The 19,991-nt window shown below is 38.9% G+C and overlaps 1 protein-coding gene across 1 annotated transcript in view; it reads right to left on the bottom strand.

The window, feature by feature from the left end:
- Positions 1 to 19,991, bottom strand: part of IGSF11 (immunoglobulin superfamily, member 11) — a 54,981-nt gene that overhangs the window by 9,016 nt on the left and 25,974 nt on the right. The window contains exons 4-5 of the mRNA XM_006884265.1: positions 1,984 to 2,106; positions 789 to 939 (exon numbers count right to left, since the gene is read on the bottom strand). Coding sequence (XP_006884327.1) covers positions 789 to 939; positions 1,984 to 2,106 — 274 coding nt within the window. The remainder of the gene's footprint in view (positions 1 to 788; positions 940 to 1,983; positions 2,107 to 19,991) is intronic.

Genomic DNA, 19,991 nt, shown 5'->3' with positions numbered 1-19,991 from the left:
GCAGAGTGGAGGGATGGCGCAGGAGAGGAAGACCCTTGATGAGATGGATCGATTGTATGAGTAGAGTGGTGGGAATGAATGTGTTTGAGACAGCGAGGTTGGAACAGGATAGAACGGCATTTAGCGCTCTTGTACATAGGGTCGCAACGAGTTGCAAACGACTTGATGGCACATAACAACAACAACAAATGAGTGTGTTTCATCTCTTGGGCTTGTATCTCAAATTGCGGAAGACGGAAGACTGATTCACAGTAATGCAGTTCCTCTTTTCTCTTTGAATGTGAACATGCAGGTGGCTGTTTCTTGTCAGGCTCAAAAGCTCTGTCCTCACTCAGCTCTCTGTTCACGACACCAGGTTCCTGTGCCACAATTAGTATCTCTCTGTTTACTTAGCTTTTATCATGTCTGTGATGACACGTAAGACACTAGCTCAGTTATTATAAAATAGCACTTTGATGCCAATTTGATTAACAATTCTTCTACACAGGAACCTTGCAAACTTCACTTAGGGAAATGATTGGGCAAAGGAAGAAAATACTTGGAAGGAACAAATACTTGAGTCTCTAGGGCCACAATAGCAATAATTTTGAACAAACACATATAACATAGATATTTTATTTCTGAGCTAGGACCAAAGTCACATTTAAAATAGCCCCCAAAATGTCTGAACCCTGGCCACTTGAATTATCTTGGCCATCAGCGATGTGAATAGCATAGAAAATCTAATCATCACAACAAAAAGCAGCACAGACACTGTTTAGGAAAGAAGAAATTTTGAACTCACAAACCTTATTTCATTAGGAATTTCTTCTTCCTCCTCTTCTTTATTTTTGCTTCTCCAGTAAAAAAATGCCCCTAAAATCAGTGCAATGCAAAAAATGATAATAACTGCACCAGTGCCAATGGCTCCAGCTATCAGTCCAACGCTCCTGGGCTGGGCTGCAAAATATATTTAAGACGCATTTAAAGAACTTCAACTACAGAACAGAACGATAGCACATACCCTTGCAATTCTACAAACATATAAGCTTATTAAAGAATGTTTTAAATATGTATAAAATTATCAGAAGTGTTGCACCCATATAATGCTACACATCAATTTATATTCTATCTCCAATGGCTGGGACTACAATGTAGGCTCTCTAGTGTTTACTGAATGAATAAATAAAAAACTTCACAAAACTTTGGAACAGCAAAATAAGAACATGGTAGGAAAGTGAGGATACCTCCCTAGCTGGCCAAATGAACGCTGGCCATCAGTATGCAACCTTAACATCTCATAGCAGCCAGATCACTCCATTGAAAATGAACTCTAGTAAGTAACTCAGGACCTGGGGAATCAACAATTGAACAGATCACAGGCACAAGAACAAACCACAAGATGGTATTATCATAACTATAAGATCATTATAGATGTCTGTAATGTTTGTAGTATTCTATGGTTATTATGTAATTTATACAGTAATTTATGCAATATATACTACTGATTCTCATTTAGTACAAACATGGTAATCTAATTACTCCTGAAATAATATTAAGTCTATTTTGAGTCTAAGAAGCTCTGATGGGCTAGTGGAAAGAACCTGCACTGCAATCCTGAAGGCATGCAGTTCAAATCCACCAGCTGCTCTGAGGCAATAGGATGGGCTCTCTCCTCCGCTGCAATTGACTGACTCTGAAAGCCCACCTGAGGATCAGTTATGGGTCTGTACACAGTATGTATATCAGTCTGTATATCAGTATGGCCTGTACACAACAACAACCATGAGGCTGAGGAGGAAGATGTTTTGCCATAAGAAAAGTAACATTGTTTAGGCTTAGAAGTATGACAACATATTTTTACTGTATGTTTAACACCTGGAGAATGCCAATTTATTATCTTCAGACATCCTGAAGACAATTTAGTAGCACCCTTTATTTCCAGGTTTAATGAAGACCCTGGAATTCAGGTCCATAATTGGTATTAGAATTTTATATACTTACGTGCAATCACCTGAAGATCCAGAAGACAGGTGCTGGTTCCAATGGCATTAGAGGCCACGCACTGGTACAAACCTGAAGACAGTGAGCTGATGTTCCGAATGGTGACTGTCCCCTGAACCTGGTCTGTCACAAAAATAAAAATCATCTGAGGATTTAGGAGAAAAATTAGAAAAACCAAAGAAATTGGCTGAAAACTTAAAAATAAACAGGCTCCATGTTTGAGTCTCCCACTTGCCACATGACTCTGCACTCCTGTCTCTAAAAGAAAAATAACTATGTGGTGTCTGCAAGATTGTTTGAGTCAAGTAATAAAGAAACCTAGGTTTTCCTAAACCATTCATCCTGCACTAAAGAGACTGCTGATAACACGTGAAAAAGAATGAAAAATGAAACAAACCAAACCAAAAAACCAACAATGGAGTGCTGTCAATAATTTCTCTTTTAGAGAGAGATTAAGACTCAGTTCATAGTGCTATATGCTAAAATCACTGCAACACATCAAAAGCCTGGCTCTTTACAGGACTGGCCTGAAGGAGCTGAGCCTTATGATAACCCGAAAATTCCCATGTTAAGTCCTAAATTTTAAATGTAGTGTCCCTTCTGGAAATTGTGGCTAATGCCTATCCTAGAGAATTTATGATCATTTACATTAAGTTTCCATTTTGAAGCAATGCAATCACATAATTAAATTCATTACAATAATGCTGACTTAATACTCAATAGAACAAATGAAAATTCTACTCTAGGGTATAGGATTGGTGGAAGATTCATCAATAGCCTGCATTAGGCAGATGACACAACCCTGTTTGCTGAAACTGAGGAAGACCTGAAGTGATTTCTGTAGAAGGTCAAGGACTGTAGTTTTCAATATGGATTGAAGCTCAAAATCAAGAAAACCAAGATTCTCACCACAGACCTGATTGGCAGAATCATGATGGATGATGAAGAGATTAAGATTGTTGACAGCTTTAGTTTGCTTGGCTCCACAACCAACACTCTTGGTACCAGTAGCCAGGAAATCAAGAGATAAACTGCATTGGGAAAGTCAGCTGTCAGAGACCTCTCCAGAGTATTGAAGAGCAAAGGTATTAGTCTGTAGACTAAGGTGCACCTGATCCAGGCCACAGTATTCGCAATTGCTTCCTATGCATCAGAGAGCTGGACGAGTAGTGATGATAGAGAATTAATGCCTTTGAGCTGTGGTTCTGGAGAAGTCTGCTGAATATACCATGGACTGCTAGGAGAACAAACAGGTTCATCCTAGAGAGTGTGAAACCAGCCTGCTTCTTGGAGGCAAGGATTCTGAGGCTTCGTCTGACATCCTATGGGCATGTTTCAAAGAGGGACTGGTCTTTGGAGAGGGAAATCATGCCTCAAATGGTGGAGGGATGGAGAAAGAGAGGGAAATCATTAATGAGATGGATTGATTCAGTGACTGGGTTTAAGGGTGGTAGGTATGTCCAAGACAGTGAAGTTGGCACAGGACAGAGAAGGTTTCAGGGCTGTTGTTCAGTGTTGATATGAGTCACAAGTGACTTGATGGCCCATAACAACAACAACAACAACAGGGTGTAGGATGTTACTCCTTTCTAACAACTATTCTAATTGTTTATGTTCATTTACAGCTTCCAAGAATTAAGACATATACTCAAGGAAATACCAGTAATGGAGATGGAGACATAGGGGAGAAGAGTTGGACAGCCTTTGGATAATGATGTTTGCTTTGTAAATCAGAGTATTTAAATGGCAAGGCTGATGGTACATGGACAGCATACTTATGGAGAACTTAACGCCTGATAATGACATACTCGGATTGTATTGGACCTATTTGATGTAAATGATCATAAATTCTACTTGGTGTTTCTTGATTGACCCTTGTGCACTCTTTCTTTTCCTTAAGAATGAGGATCTCTCTCTTGCATTTTTATTGTGCACCACTGCATGTGCTCAATATAGTCTTTAAATACCTCTCTTTTGTCATAAAGCCTAGTTTTTAATCTTCCTACTTTTCAAGGATGAGAAATCTCAAAGAAGCTATGGAATCTACTCAAGATTAAACAGTGCACAGGCATATGCCAGCCATCTGTAAAACAGGTCTGTTCAACTCTGGAGCTCATAATGATCAACCGTAATGACCAACCCGTGATCCACTTCATACACTTTCCAGTAAGAGACTTAAAATTCACATTCCCTGTAGGGTGCATTTATGGAATATTTCTTACCCAGGAAATGTGCCCAGTTTGTATTAAACTAGGCCACAAACTTCACTCCATCTTCAGTGCATGTCCTCATGTCAACATCCAAGAAAATGAATAAGCAACTGAACTTAAAATTACACAAGGTGCAGCTTTGTTCTGTTGTGTTTCTCAGCCCTGAAATTCTAAGAATGCGATCAGTTCACATGGAATCGATAAATGACTTTGCTAGCATTTTCAGACATAATTTGAGACCTTTTTACAGCTGACCTAAGCAACACTCTGTCATATGGAAGAATTAGCATTTAAAGAAAATATATTTTTTTTAAAAAATACTTTTTAAAAGAAGTCACTGCTCTTCCTTTTGTCTCTACCAACAGATACCATAAGCAGGGAGCTGTAAGAAGTTCTTAAATGAAGCTGACATACCATACCAGAGCACATTGATAGGAGAAGATTAACAAGAGGCAAAACAGGGCCACTCATGGAGACAAGGAAAAGCAGAGATGGAGGACCTCCCCAGCAAACACCTAAATGTCTGCAGCCACAGACCACAAAGACCTTCCTGAAGTCAGCAGAGCTAATGCCTCAATCAATCATTTCCCTTGGCCTGCTCTGGCACAAAAGTATCCGGCTGAAGTAGATTTAGAGAATAAATGTTCTTTTGCTCTTCCTTTTAGAGAGAAGTTCAACTGTTTGGAACTACATACTAAATACAGAAAGCACATATAGAGCCTACTCTGACTTTGGTATAAGTCATAGCAATGTTCTCTACCTGAACCAGAATGCCCTTTGGAACTAAAGAGAAACAAACACAAACATGCATTAATACTTCTGGTCTCTCTCTTGAGTTCCAAACTCAATCTTGACTTGCCTAGTACATGATGCAGATGTTAGGAGCGTGGGCCCTGGAACTGGACAATCTGAATCTGGTTCTATGACCCAGGAGCTACAATATCTTCAGAGTGTTACTTTCTTTCCCTCTTCTTTAACTTTTCTGATATGAGGGCTACTGAAGTATCTTTATATAATAAGGGAATGGGTTTGGGTATGGCAGAGATTGTAAAGGTGGCACAAGACAGGGCCAATTTTCAAACTACTGTTCATTGAGTCTCAATGAGTCAGATATGACTTGATGACATGTAATAACAAAAACATGAGAACAAAATGAGATGATGCGGGGAGCTCTGGTGGTCTAGTGGCAAGAAGCTGCAACTACAATCCCAGAGGTGCACGGTTCGAATCCACCAGATGCTCTGCCGGGGAAGGAGGGGCAATCTCCTCCTGTACCAGTCACATCTGATTTGACGGTACACGCACACAAAAATAATAAAATAAAATTTAAAAAAAATGAGATGATGCATGAAACAAGATTAACATAGTGCTTGATACTGTTTCCTGTGAGAATCCCCTTGTGACATTTCTTGAGAGTTTTAGATGTGTTCTGAATTCTGTGAAGAACTGACCAAGAAATATGTGAAATAGTGAAAGTGTTTTGAATCCTCAAACTCACTGATTCCCAATCAGAGGTACCCTCCACCAGATTTTCAAAGCTGTAAATCACAAAAGGGGAGACTGTTCATTGGTCTCCTGCAGAGTCACTGGGAGACTGGAACCACTGGCTTGATGAAGCTTCTGAAGTGCTAGCAGCGCCACTGACACTCCTAGTACCTCCCCATTCTAAACAGACACTGATTTATCCTTAGGGTTAGAAAATGAGAAACAGGAATCCCCCCAAATTAAAATGTATGTTGTTTTTTCCATAACACAATTCATGTAATTTTAGATTCTAATGAGTGAGCAAAAGAATACAAATACTTCATCACAGAACACTTTTAGAAGTAATCTATAAAGAAAGATGTAACAAATTATTTATTATCTGCACTGCTATATTATGGCAACATTAAGCATTTGAATAAAATGTAAAACTTACCTCAGTATAATTAAGACATTTTATTTTTTTAATAACATTTTTATTTTACACTGGTTTGCTTACAAAGTTTGTATAATTGTTTTTCACACCAGATCTTTCCTATTAATCAAGACATTTTCTAATAAAAAATGTGAAAGGGGATATTAAAATAAAACAAATGTTGAAACACCATTAACAAAAGTAAAATGCAATATATTATTTAACATTATTATAGAATGACTATGAGAATCTAAGTGTGAGTAGAAGCAGATGGGTGAGGATGTATGTGTGTTGGGGGTATTAATGATGAGGTCATACAATTTAATTGAGGAGGTGAGGGAAATGGGAATGATCTGGTGTGAAAAACAATGTATTTGAATTTTGTAAATAAACTAGTATTAAAAACCCCCCAAACTTTCATTCTTCTATCCCAAGGACATCAAGAGTGAAGACAAAGAGATCTGTACATCTATGTTCATAGTAGCATTACTCACAATAGAAAAAAAAAGCAAGCAATTTAAATGCCCATCAACAAATGAATGGATAGAAAAACTGTGGCATAGTCCCCCAATGGAATACTGTATAAAACAATGAGTATTTGTGAAGTACATTGTAAAATGGGAGAGTCTAAAGAGCATCAAATTGACTGAAAGAACTCAGTTGTAAAAATAGTGCATAAGATTGTGACTGTGAACACAGGAGGGTAACTAAGGGGGCGGAAGGTAAGAACAGAAGTGTAACAGGTAGATAAAGAAGACCATAAGTACCAACACAAGGAGGATCAACCTAGGGAAAGTGAGGTAAATACAATACAGCTACTGCAATTACTAGATAGGAACAAGATACACAGATAATTGTTTAAAGGGACAGGAGAGGAGGGGGGTGGAAGGAGAAAGAGAAAATCACTAGGAGAGGAGAGATAACTGGGGTTCATGGGGTAAAGAAATGGGCAAGATGAAATTTCATCTCACATGCTTTGGGCACGTGGCCAGGAAGGATCAATCCATGGAGATGGACAACATACTTGAAAGGGTAGAGGGACAGCACAAGAAAGGAAGACCCCATGTGAGATGAGATGGATTGACACAGAAACTGTAGCAGTAGGCGTAGAGTGCCAGAGTCAGTGAGACTGACTGGCTCAGGACAGGGCAGGCTTCAGAGCTGTGTTACACAGGGTTGCTATGAGTTACAGGCAACTCGATGGCACATAACGACAAAAACAAAAACAAATGGGAAATTCAGACTGGGAGAAAAACAGTAATATACTAGTAATTATATATAACACAATGTACAGAAATGACTGCATGACACAAAATGTACATGAATGAAGACAGTATATGAATGCTTGTTGTTCTGTGCCATTGAGTCGCTTGTGACTCTATATACAACAGCTCTGAAACCTGCTCTGCTTTATGCTGTTACCAACTTTATTGTCTTGGATACACCTATCCTCACTGACCTAGTCACTAATTCAATCCATCTCGGGGACGGTCTCTCTCTTTCTACATCCCGCAGACCTTCCAAGCATGATGTCCTTCTCCAAGGATTGGTCCCTCCTTGCAACATGTCCACAGGGTGTCAGATGAAGCCTCAGAATCCTTGCCTCCAAGGAGTAGTCTGGCTTTGCCCTCTCTAGGTCGAACCAGTTTGTTATTATCCTGGCAGTCTGTTGTATATTCAACACTATTCCCCAGCACCACAACTCAAAGGCATCAATTCTCTTTCAATCATCCCTAGTCATTGTCCAGCTTTCTGATGCATAGCAAGCAACTGCGAAGACTATGATCTGGATCAGGCGCATCTTAGTTTCCAGACTAACATAGTTGCTCTTCAGTACTCTGGAGAGGTCCCTGACAGCCAACATTCCCAATGCAATTAGTCTCTTGATTTCCTGGCTGCTGGTACCAGGAGTGTTGACTGTGGAGCCAAGCAAACTAAAGTTGCTATCAATCTCTTCATCTATCATGATGCTGCCAGTCTGCCCAGTGGTGAGAATCTTTCTCAATGTTGAGCTTCAATCCATATTGAAGGTGGCAGTCTCTGATCATCTGTAGCAAGTGCTTCAGGTTCTCCTTAGTTTCAGCAAGCAGGGTTGTGTGTCATCTGCATGATGCAGGTTGTTGCTCAATCTTCCTTCAATTCTGATGCCATATTCCTCCTTATTCAGCCCGCCTCCCAGATGATCTGTTCTGTATATAGATTGAGAAGGTATGGAGACAGAATATATCCCTGGTTACACTATTCCTCATTTTGAACCATGCAAGTCTCTTTCCTCTGCTCTGACGACTGCCTCCTGGTCCAAGTACAGGTTTCGCATAAGCATCATCAAGTGTTTTGGAATTCCCATTCTTCTCAGAGTCAACCACAATTTGTTGTGATTTACACAGTCAAACACCTTTGCACAGTCAATGAAACGCATAGACAATCCTTTGGTACTCTGCTTTCTGCCAAGATCCATCTAACATTAGCTATAATATCCCTAGTACCACAGCCTCTTCTAAACCCAGCCTGCACATTTGGCAGGTTCTCTGCTAATTTACTGCTCTAGTTGGTTTTGGATAATTTTCAGCAGAATCTTGCTTCCATGTGATATTAATATTGTTCAATAATTTCTATACTCTGCTGAATCACCTTTCTTTTGGAAATGGAAACGGAGATTTCTTCCAGTCATTTGGCCAGGTGGTTGTCCTCCAGATTTCTTGGCACTATTTGGTGAGAGTGTCCAGGTCAGCATCTGTTTGTTGAAATATGTCAACTGGTATGCCATCAATTCCTGGAGCCTTATATTTTGCCAATTCTTACAGAACACCTTGAACTTCCTTCATCACCACAGGCTCTTGCTCATACATTGCTTCATGAAATTCTTCTGTGGCAGCCAATTCTTTCTGGTACTGTGACTCTGTATACTCCACCTTATTTTAATGTTTCTTGGCTCATTTAATATTCTGCCCAAAGCATCCTTAAGTATTGAAACTTATAGCTTGGATTTGTTTTGCAATTCCTTCAGCTTAAGAAATGCTGAGCGAGTTTGGCCCTTCTGATTTTCTGACTCTAGCTTTTTGCATATTTCATTGTAATATTTTGCTTTGTTTTCCCAAGCTGCCTTTTGAAATCTTCTGTTCAGCTCCTTAATTTCTTTCTTTCTTCCCTTTGTTTTGGCTTCTCAGTGCTCTAGTTCAATAATCAGAGTCTCATCTAACATCTATCTTGGTCTTTTCTTCCTCCTTTGCCTTTGTAATGACCTTTTGCATTCTTCCTGGATGATATTCTTGATATCCTCCCACAGCTCATTGATTTTCCTTTCTCTCATTGGTATTCAAGGCTTGTTCCTGAGATGGTTTTGAAATTCAAGTCAAACAGACTTAATGTCAAATTTTGGATCCTGTGGATTTAATTTTCTTAACTTCATCTTGAACTTGCAGATATAGGTAATTGTTGGTCTGTTCTACAATCAGCACCTGGCCTAGTTTTCACAGCTGACATTGAGCTTCTCCAGAAATTCTTTCCACAGATGTAATTGATTTTATTCCTATGCATACTATCAGATGAAATCCAAGTGTACAGCATGCATCTGTGTTTCTTATAAAAGATATCTGCAATGAATAAACCATTGAATATACAGAATTCTATCGTTCTATCTCCAGCTTCATTTCTGTCACCAATTCCATGTTTTCCAACTACTGATTCTTCTTCCCTGTTCCCAACTTTTGCATTACAGTCACCCATTATTATTAATGCATCTTGATTACATGTTTGATCGATTTCTGACTGCTACAGTTGGTAGAAATCTTAATTTCCTCCTCTTTGGCTCTAATTGTCAGTGCATATATTTGAATGACAGTGGTGTTCACTGGACTTCCTTGTATGCATATAGATATTATCTTGTCACTCACCACACTGTATTTCAATATGGATTGAGAAATGGCTTTTTTAATTATGAAAGCAACTCCATTTTTTCTCACCTTTTCATCTCCAGCATAGTAGACCATATGATCATCTGATTAAAAATGTCCCATGCCAAGCCACTTCACTTCACCAATACTTAGTATGTCACTATTTATGCATTCCATTTCTCTCTTAACAATGTCCAATTTTCCTACATTCATGCTTCTCACATTCTAAGTTCCAGTCACTAGTGTCTGCTTACAACTGTTCCTCCTCCTTTGTGTTTCTGTATTTGTGATCTCAGTGTTAGTTGCCATGTCTGCTGGTCTAAGGTATATGAATAACTGTATAAAAATGAATGATGGGATAAATTTGAAAACATTTTCTTTTGAAGGTGAAATTTTAAGCATTATGTGTATCTTTGATAGTCTTAAACTTTGACCCAAATACTGTCCAGGATCTTATTGTATTTTTGTGTTTATGTTCATCGAATTATGAGGGTATCCAAAAACACCTTAAAGCTGGAGATGACATTACAGGGGCTTCATAATAATTTCTTCCCTTTATTCAGTGATGTATATATTTTTATGCTTGTCTCGATTTGATTTCTGACACAAGTTCTTGTCAATCGATTGTGAATGCTTGACTGGCTCCTCTCAGTGTATTCATCAGCTGCAGTCCTGCGTTCTTGTCTTTTTATTTCTCCTTAAAATGGTATTTAAAATAAAATGAAGCCAACAGCATATATGCAATCCTACAAAACATCGATGAATTTTATGAGACAATATTTAAATAATGTGGTTATTTGCCTCTTCTGGTCTTAATGCCATGTCACAGAGGCATATATCAGAAGCTATTCCACTTTCAACACTTATTTCAGTACCACTCACAGCATTTGTATAAAATATGCTATGTGTATTAACCTATAAATAGTCCTTTGCAAGCATGACTCATACAAGCAACAGACAGGACCATGAACACACACTTAGACTCTTAGAACATGGCAGCAGTTGGTTGCTTGGAGATCGTGACCACTTCTCTCCTACACACTTCTGCCCAGGATGCCAGAATTACCAACATTTTTAGTTTTGCTTGACATCACTGTGTCTAGCTGACTGGGAAGCTTTCATCCTCAGAGTTTTGTGGTGTTAAGTTCTGTTACGTGCAGTCATTTACAGCAACCCTGTGAAGAGGAGACTGGAGCCTCGTTCTATTTTGCATGGTCCTCAGAATTTTCGCCATGTTCAAGTTCATTGTTACAGTCACTGTGTCAATCCTTCTCTTTTAGAACTGTTATCATCTTCTAATCCTCATTGAGAGATCCTAAGGACCCACTAATTTGCTCACTACCTCCCCCAATCAATCCTCTAGGTAGGCCCTCTCTGAGTTAATAAAGTTACCACTCAGTCTGCACAAGCCAGAAATTGGTGTTTAACTTTGACTATTCTATCAAACTGCAACCAAATCTCATGTCCTGTTGATTGTTGTCCACCACCTTCCTTAAGTCTCAGACTTCCTGCATCTCTTTTCCTTCTAAACCACTGGGACTTTAGTTCAGGGCCTTGTCTTCTCTTATTGGGACTACAACTAAATCCTCCCACAAATAAGCTTTCACTCTCATTGTAAAAACTTTAAAAAATTTTTTTAAAATTTATTATTAATTTCAATGAAAATTAACAGAGACTTTGGATTTCCATTCATTCATTGTTGCACTTTTCTCCCCTCCCAACCCTCTGCCCTAGTACACTACCCTTTCGGAAAAGTAAAAGAAAAATTCTTTCATTGTTTTACAATCCCTCCCCCCAGGTCCACTCCACTATACAGCCTTTACTCTGGACTCCTGTCATGACAAAAGTCCTTGATCATTTTCCCTCTTAAACAGTTTTCTCCCTCATCTGTTTCAATGCAGTATTCATTACTGAACCCATCCTTCTTAGTCTCCTCCCAACCCCAAGGTCAGTCCTGCCTTACAACTGTGGCACCATTCAGTATTTGTCCTTTTATGACTGAGATACTTCATTCAGCATAATGTCCTCCAGGGTCACCCATTTTGTATAATATTTCATGAGTTTATTGTTTTCCAATGCAGCATAGTATTCCATTGTGTGAATATACCACAGCTTCTCTATTCATTCGTTTGTTGATGGGCACTTAGGTTGTTTCCAACTCCTTGCTATTGTGAACAAAGCTGCAATAAACATGGGTGTGCATATATCTGCTTGGATGTCAGTTATTGTCTCTTTGGGGTATATTCCCAGTAGTGGAATTGCTGGGTCAAATGGTATCTCTATTTGCAACTTTTTGAGAAAGCGCCATACTGCCTTCCACAGTGGCTGCACCATTTTACACTCCCACCAACAGTGAATAAGGTTTCCAGTTTCTCCACAACCTCACCAGCATTTGTTGTTTGCTGTTCTGTTAAATTTTGCAATTCTGGCTGTGGTGAGATGATATCTCATAGTTGTTTTGATTTGCATCTCTCTTATAGCTAGGGATTTTGAACATTTCTTCATGTGCTTGTTAGCCATCTGAATGTCTTCTTTGGTGGAGCGTCTGTTCATATCCTGTGCCCATTTTTCTGTTGGATTATTTACCTTTATCTTGTTGTGGTGCTCAAGTATTTTATACATCCTGTATATAAGTTCCTTATCTGATATGTCATTACCAAATACTTTTTCCGAGTCTGTGGCTTCCTTTTTTACCCTGGTGGAGACGTTTTTGGATGTGCATAGGGATTTTAATCTTCGAAGATCCCATTCATCTATTTTATCTTTTCCTGGTTGTAAGTTTTTCAGGATACTTGGAAGAGTGTGAGAACTCTTTTTAAATGCACATATGGCTATCTTCTATTGCTTTACAAATTTCAGTGAATGACACTGTTTCGCTGATAACATTTCTTTCTCAATCCGTTAAGATCTTGCCACGCTTTTCTGACAAACTCCTATGTAGGACTCATTATACCTAAAAAAGCCAAACTTTTTACACTTAAGATTTTTTACATGCATGGTTTCCTAACACTGTGTTTTACTGCATAAAATTTCTCATCTTTTTCTTTTTTTTACTCAGGGGAGAACGTGAACGCAGTCCCCCACTATCACAAATTATGCCACTGAGTTTCCCACATTTGGGGAAATTGCAGGGGTCATTACATCCGGAGTGCAATGGATAAGCCTCACCCTGGGAAAACCACCTTCATGATCATGGTGTCTCCCCTGCCACGTAAGTATAAAACTTCTCATCTTCTAAGATACATTCCTGCTCAGGCATCTTTCCCTATAATGTTCATTCTAAGACTCAGGCAAACTGAGTACTTCTCTTTTATAAATTACTGTATTTTTTTACATGATTAAACATGATGTTGTTGTTGTTGTCCTTAGGTGCTGCAAGTCAAGTACAACAACTCATAGTGACCTACAAACAACAGGTCTGAATCCTGTGCTGTCCTATGCCATTCTCACTATCTGAAACACTTGAGCCCACTGCTGTAGTCACTATGTCAGTCTAGTCTAGGTGTCTTCCTCTCTCTTACTGATCGTCCACCTTTCCAAGTATGATATTGTTTTCTAAGGAACAGTCTCTCCTAGCAGTATGTCCAAAGTATAAGATACGAAGCTTTGTCATCCTTGCCTCCAAGGAGCACTCTGGCTGCACCTTTTCCAAGGTATACCTGTTTGTTCTTTTGGCAGCCCATAGGATGTTCAGCACTCTTCTCCAACACCAGAACTGAAAAGCACCAATCAATTCTCTGTCATCGTTCTTCATAGTCCAGCTCTGAGATGCATAGTGAATGACTGGAAAGATCAGGGGCTGAGTCAGATGCACTTTAGTCTTCAAATTAACATGACTGTTCCTCATGTTTTGCAGAGATCCCTAACAGCAGACTGGCCTAAAAGAATTGACCAAAGGTATCAAGGGTGTTGACTGTGAATACAAGTAAGATGAAATAATTGAAAGTTACAATCCTTTCTTCATCAATCATGATGCTGATTTCTTGATACTGGGGCTCAATCCACATTGAAGGCTATATAGTCTGATCTTCTGCAGCAAGTACCTCAGTTCCTTGTGACTTTCAGGAAGCATAGTTGCTTCATCTACATAATGTAGGTTGTTGATGAGTAATCCTCTGATCATGATGCTATATTCTTCTCCATAAAGTCTGGCTTCATGACTCATTTGCTCAGCATACACATTTTAATAGGTACAGAGAAAAAGGTTACAACCATTCCTAATATTCCCTTGTTACATTCTGACCAAAGCTTCTTGGTCTAGGTAGAGATTTCATATGAGCACATTAAAACATTCTGTGATTCCTATTCTTTTAAATTAGCTAACATGCAGTAGTGTAATTATCTGATTCTATATTCTCCTCTATTAGTCAAAGAGCTTAAGGACAGAGATATGTATCTATACAGTCTTCATCTTATCCTGCAGCCGAGGCACAGAGTGCGTGCCTGTATACACACATAAGCAGAATGATCAAATGGAGAAACAAAGAAATAAATCTTTAATCATCATTGCTGTTGTTAAGTGTTGCCAAGTCATAGGTGACTCACAGTGACCCTATGAACTAAAGATGTGAACACTTGTATAACTTTCATTGTTTCTCCATGTTCATAGATTACTGGAAGCAAGCTATTTCAGAAGTGGATGCCACTCCTGCTTCCAAGCTTGTTCTAATCTAAAGCTCCACTAAACACTGTCCACCATGAGTAATCATTATTGTAGTTGACACATCAGTGCCACAATGTTTAGCATCACAGCAACCATGCGTTACCTCTGTACAGCAAATGGACAGACCAGTGCTGTACCACTTAGAAGAATGTTTGACCAACAACAATTAAAATCAGGCCTGAGGGTTGCAGATTAAAATCACCGAACTTTGGCCTGGGAGCATAACTTTCTATCACCTAGGACAAGAGAGAGCTCTCTCTATATTGTTTTTAAGTGCCATGAGTCATAGATGACTCATCATGACCCTAGGAACAAAAGGCCTGAAGCCCCTCTACAACTATTGACATTTATCAAAGTTTATAAAGTTTCCTGAGGTGTGATGTTTAGGAAGTGGAATGAAAATAATTCTGCTCTTCTCCTCAGGAAAAGATTGTGAAAATATCCTCATTGATAAGGGAAACCAACAGCAATTTAAGGAAGGTGAATACAGATTCCTGAGTGTTGCAGGAGAGGCACATGAAAGCAGGTTGAAAAATCTGGGCTTTTTCAATTAAGCGATGCTGAGCAAACCTGGTACCCTTCCATTCTTCTTTGTAAGATAATAGTGTGGGACTACTGGTGAGAAATAAGATGCTCTCCTATTCTACCTACAATTCATATACAAAGTTGGGCAAAGAGTTTACAAGCAAAGGGTTAAAATCTCCTTTCACTGTATTAAACTGTAAAAGGATGAAGTAAAGGAAGGACATGTCAGAAACTATAAAAAAAATCTAAAATTTAGTTTTATAAACTATTCATGATGAAAATATAAATGTTAATGATACAATTACAATCTCTAAGATAAGAGAATAAACAAATAATTCCCTTTAGTTGTACTGATTTTAGGAAAATTCTTTTTAGAAGAGAAAAAAAATACTTAAGGTTCTCTGTTTCTTCAAAGTCCATTTTAAAGTCAGAAAAGAGACTTGTTTTAATTGCATTGTTCAGTTTCTCTTGAGGGTTTCAAATTATATTTAGCAACGAAGAAGAAATCATTCCACTGTGAGGAGCAAATTGCCTTTACTGTGATCCCTGGTTGCCAAGAGCTGCCTGACTTGAAGTGTGGGTGTCATCTCTGAAATACCTTTCATGACAGAATGGTTACTCATTCTGATACATTAATGTGTTATCAAAGTCATTTTTAATGCTAGCTGCATATTACAAATACTTAGTATAGAACACAGATACCAGAATCAGATTAATTTAATTAAAATGTCTAGAAGTGATGCCTGAGAATGGATACTTAAGAAGTCCTCAGTGACTGTGAAACACAAGGAAGGTTAAGGACTACAGGATTGCAGAGTGTTAATATACCATCTGGCAAAGTCTATACAAACAAGGGAGGAAAAAAAGGGCAACTTTTAAAAAAATAGAGTATTTTATACTATATGAGACCATTACTGTAGAATGTGTATGAGAATTCAAGGGGAGGCGGTAGGGTGAGAGCAGAGGGGTGAGGATGGGGGTGTTAATCATTGGTTTGCACAATCTGATGGGTGGAGGGAAGGGTAGGAGAAGGAAATGGGAAAGATCTGGTGTGGAAAAAAAATGTATACAAACTTTTTAAGTAAACAAGTATAAACAAAAAATTTTCTTTTAAAAAAATGAGTATTTTATACTAGCTTAAAAAATCTAGGGCCAAGCATATATTTTTTTAACTTTTAATTGGCTTGCTTACTAAGTTTATATACATTGTGTTTTATGCTATTCTTTATTCACAATGTGTTTCATACAATTATTCTCATGTATTATTTTTTTATTGGGAAAAACATATTGGGAGTACAAGGAGGTGAGGGTTGGGGGCAGAAGGGTGAGGATGGGCCAGGATGCAGTTGCAGAGCTGCACAGTTTGGTCGGTGGGGGAGCAGGTGAAGGAAATGATGAGGGTCCAGTGGGGACCAGACAAGCATTTTCCAATAGTAATTAAACCAACTGTCTTATTGATTTGGGAATTGGATGCTGACTCTCTGGCTTCTTCATGCTGAACAGGGGCGTAGATATAAAGGGGGGAAGGGAGGATGCTTTATCACCTTACTGGTGGTCTTGGGTTACAGCTGCTTGCCTTCTTGCTCCTGAGGGCCGCGACGGTTTGCCCCGAGCCGGGGGCCAAGCGCAGCCCGCCCCAGGCAGAAGGCCACGACGGCTCACCCCGGGCAGAGGGCCGAGGGCAGCCCACCCCGGGCAGAGGGCCGCGACGGCTCGCCCCGAGCCAGGGGCTAAGGGCAGCCCACCCCGGGCAGAGGGCCGCGACGGCTCGCCCCAGGCAGGGGGCTGAGGGCAGCCCGCCCCGGGCAGAGGGCCGCGACGGCCCACCCCTCATGTATTACTTTTTATAAAATTACTCATCATTGGAACCTACCCATCAGTACCCCGTCTTTTCTCCCAGATGCTTTCCATTTCCTTCCTTCCCCACCTCTACCCACCAAACTGTGCAACACGGTGGTTTCAACCCTACCTATCCGCACCCCTTTCCTCCTTGAGTTCCCATACATGTTCTAGTTTTACAGTAATGGTATTATGCACTATTTATCCTCATGAAACATAGTTCACTAAGCATAATGCTCTCCAGCATCTCCCAAATTATGTAGTATTTTTCTAAATCTCTGCTCCTTAGTGCTGCACAGTATTCCACTGAATGAATATACCAAAATTTCTCAATCCTTTTGGTTGTGGTTAGACTCCATGTTTTTGTGATGGTAAATGATATTACTATGAACAATGGTATACAAATCTCTACTTATGTCTCAATTCTAATTTCCTTAGGCAATACAATTCTCAGTGGAAAAAGATTAAAAGTATTTTCCCTGAGGAACAGGGACTAGAAAAAGATGCTCATTATCACTACTTCTATTAAATATTGCATTGGAAGCAGTGGCTAAGGCAGTATGACAAGAGAAGGAAACAAAATGCATCCAGATTGGGAGAAATGGTTAAACGGTCACTATATGCAGATGATATGATAGTGTATACCAAAAAACCCAAGGACTCAACCAAAAACTGTTAAGAGCTAGTGCATGAGCTTAGTATGGCTGCAGTGTACAAGACCAGTATCAAAAAAATCAGTGGGATTCCTCTACAGTAACAAAGAGAACTCAGAGAAGGAAACCAAGAAAGTAATACCATTTATAATAGCCAACCACAAATTGAGATACTTGGGAGTGAACCTAACCAGAGACACAAAAGACCTGTACAAAGAAAACTGTAGAACATTTTTGCAAGACACAATAAAAGACCTAAATAAATGGGAAAATGTGCCCTGCTCATGAAAAGGAAGACAGGCTATTGCAAAAATTACAATCCTACCAAGAGGAATCTACATGTTCAAAGCAATCTCAATACAAATACCATATTCATTTTTCAAGATCAAAAGGAAAATTGTTGAGTTTATTTGGAAAGAAACCCCCAAATAAGCAAAGCACTTCTGAAAAACAAAAGTGAACTGGGAGCATAAGACTCCCTGACCTCAAAACCTACTACACAGTGGTAGTAACCACAACATCATGGTATTAGTATGATGACAGGCACATGGATCAGGGGAACAGAACTGAAACCCCAGAAATGGACCCATGGTCAACTGATATTCAACAAGGAAATAAAACCTATCAAATGGGGAAATGACCACCTCTCCAACAAATGGTACTGGCAAAACTGGATGGATGGAATGCTACCTGCAGAAAACTGAAACAGGACCCACATCTCACACTACACACAAAAATCACCTCGAGGTGGATAAGAGACTTGGGAGCAAAGCCCAAAACCATAAAGTTCATCAGAGACAAACTGGGATCAACCTAGTCTAGTATAAAGAGTCTGCCAAATACAGCCAGAAATGCACAATCTGGAGATGATAAAATTGATGAATGGGGCCTTCTAAAGATTAAATCCCTGTGCACTTCAAAAACATTTTCCAACACAATGAAAAGAAAACCTACTGCCTGGGGGGGAAAAATCATTTGGCAATAGCATTTCAGACAAGAGTCTCATATCAAAAGTTTACAGAAGAGTCTCATATCAAAAGTTTACAGAATCCTATAGGTCCTTTCCAAAGAAAGGCTGATAACATAATTACAAAATGGGAAAAAGACATGGAAAAACTTTTCATAGAAGAAAATATTTGCATGGCCAACAGACACATGAAGAAATGCTCAAAATCACTGACAATAAAGAGAGATGCAAATCAAAACCGCAATGAGATACTATCTCATCCAAGTAGCAGGGGCAAAATATAAAAGGACAGCATGTAATAAATGTTGGAGAGGGTGTGGAGAGATAGGAACTCTTCTACATTGTTGGTGGGATTGTAAAATGGTACAACCACTCTGGAAAGCAGTTTAGCATTATTTCCTCAGACAGTTGAACATAGAAACTCCATAGGACCAAATATTATTAAAATTTTACAACTCTTACCACTTGTAGAAGTTGCAAAATAATCTGCTAAAATACAATGTATCAAAAATTAAGTCGTGTCACCCAGGTTTTCTGTAAACTTTCATTAAAATCTCAATAAAAAAAATTAAATCAAAGTTCCAATTTCAAAGCATTTTAAGTATCCAACAATAACGGACTTAAACTATAATACTTGGTCATTATGGTGTTAAAGAATCAATTTTAATAATGTGGGAAATGATGAATAAGATAAAAAAATTAAGCTACAAAAACAATGAAGTGTAAATCTATTAAAAAGGGGAAAAATACGTTGGTACACAAAAAACTGGAAAACCACAAAAAAAACAAAAAAAAACCCCAAATTGGACAACAAAGCAATAATGTTGGTATTATTATCTCATTATGAGTATTCTTGTAAAACTGTAAAATTACTGTTTTCTATCACTAAGAAGTAACTATGCTTAGTGAAATATCTCAGTCACAAAAGGACAAATATTGCACAGGGCCACTGTTATAAAACGGGACTGACATCGGAGTTGAGAGAAGACAGAAAAGGAGGGGAGGAACGATGCATATTGCATTGAAACAGCTGAGGGAGAGAACTGTTTAAAAGGGATATATGAATGGGTATTCTTTATTACATACGTCCAGAGTAAAGGCTGCACAGTGGAGTGGACTTGGGGGGAAGGACTGTATAACAATGAGAGTTTTTCTTTTTCTTTTCAAAGAGAAGAGTGAATTGGGGGGGGAGGGGAGAAAAGTGCAACAATGAATGACTGGAAATCCCAAGTCTCTGTAAACTTTTTTTTTATTATTATTAAATTTTATTAGTTTTAATGAACATTTACAGGGATTTTGGGTTTTCATTCCTTCATTGCTGCACCATTCTCTCTACCCTCCACCCCAGTTTGTTCTTCCCC

This window comes from Elephantulus edwardii, unplaced genomic scaffold (assembly GCF_000299155.1).
Source record: "Elephantulus edwardii isolate Elephantulus edwardi_28Jun2011 unplaced genomic scaffold, EleEdw1.0 scaffold00032, whole genome shotgun sequence".
Taxonomy (NCBI): domain Eukaryota; kingdom Metazoa; phylum Chordata; class Mammalia; order Macroscelidea; family Macroscelididae; genus Elephantulus; species Elephantulus edwardii.
Note: the sequence above shows the minus strand (reverse complement) of the source record. Positions and strands in the feature narration are given on the sequence as shown.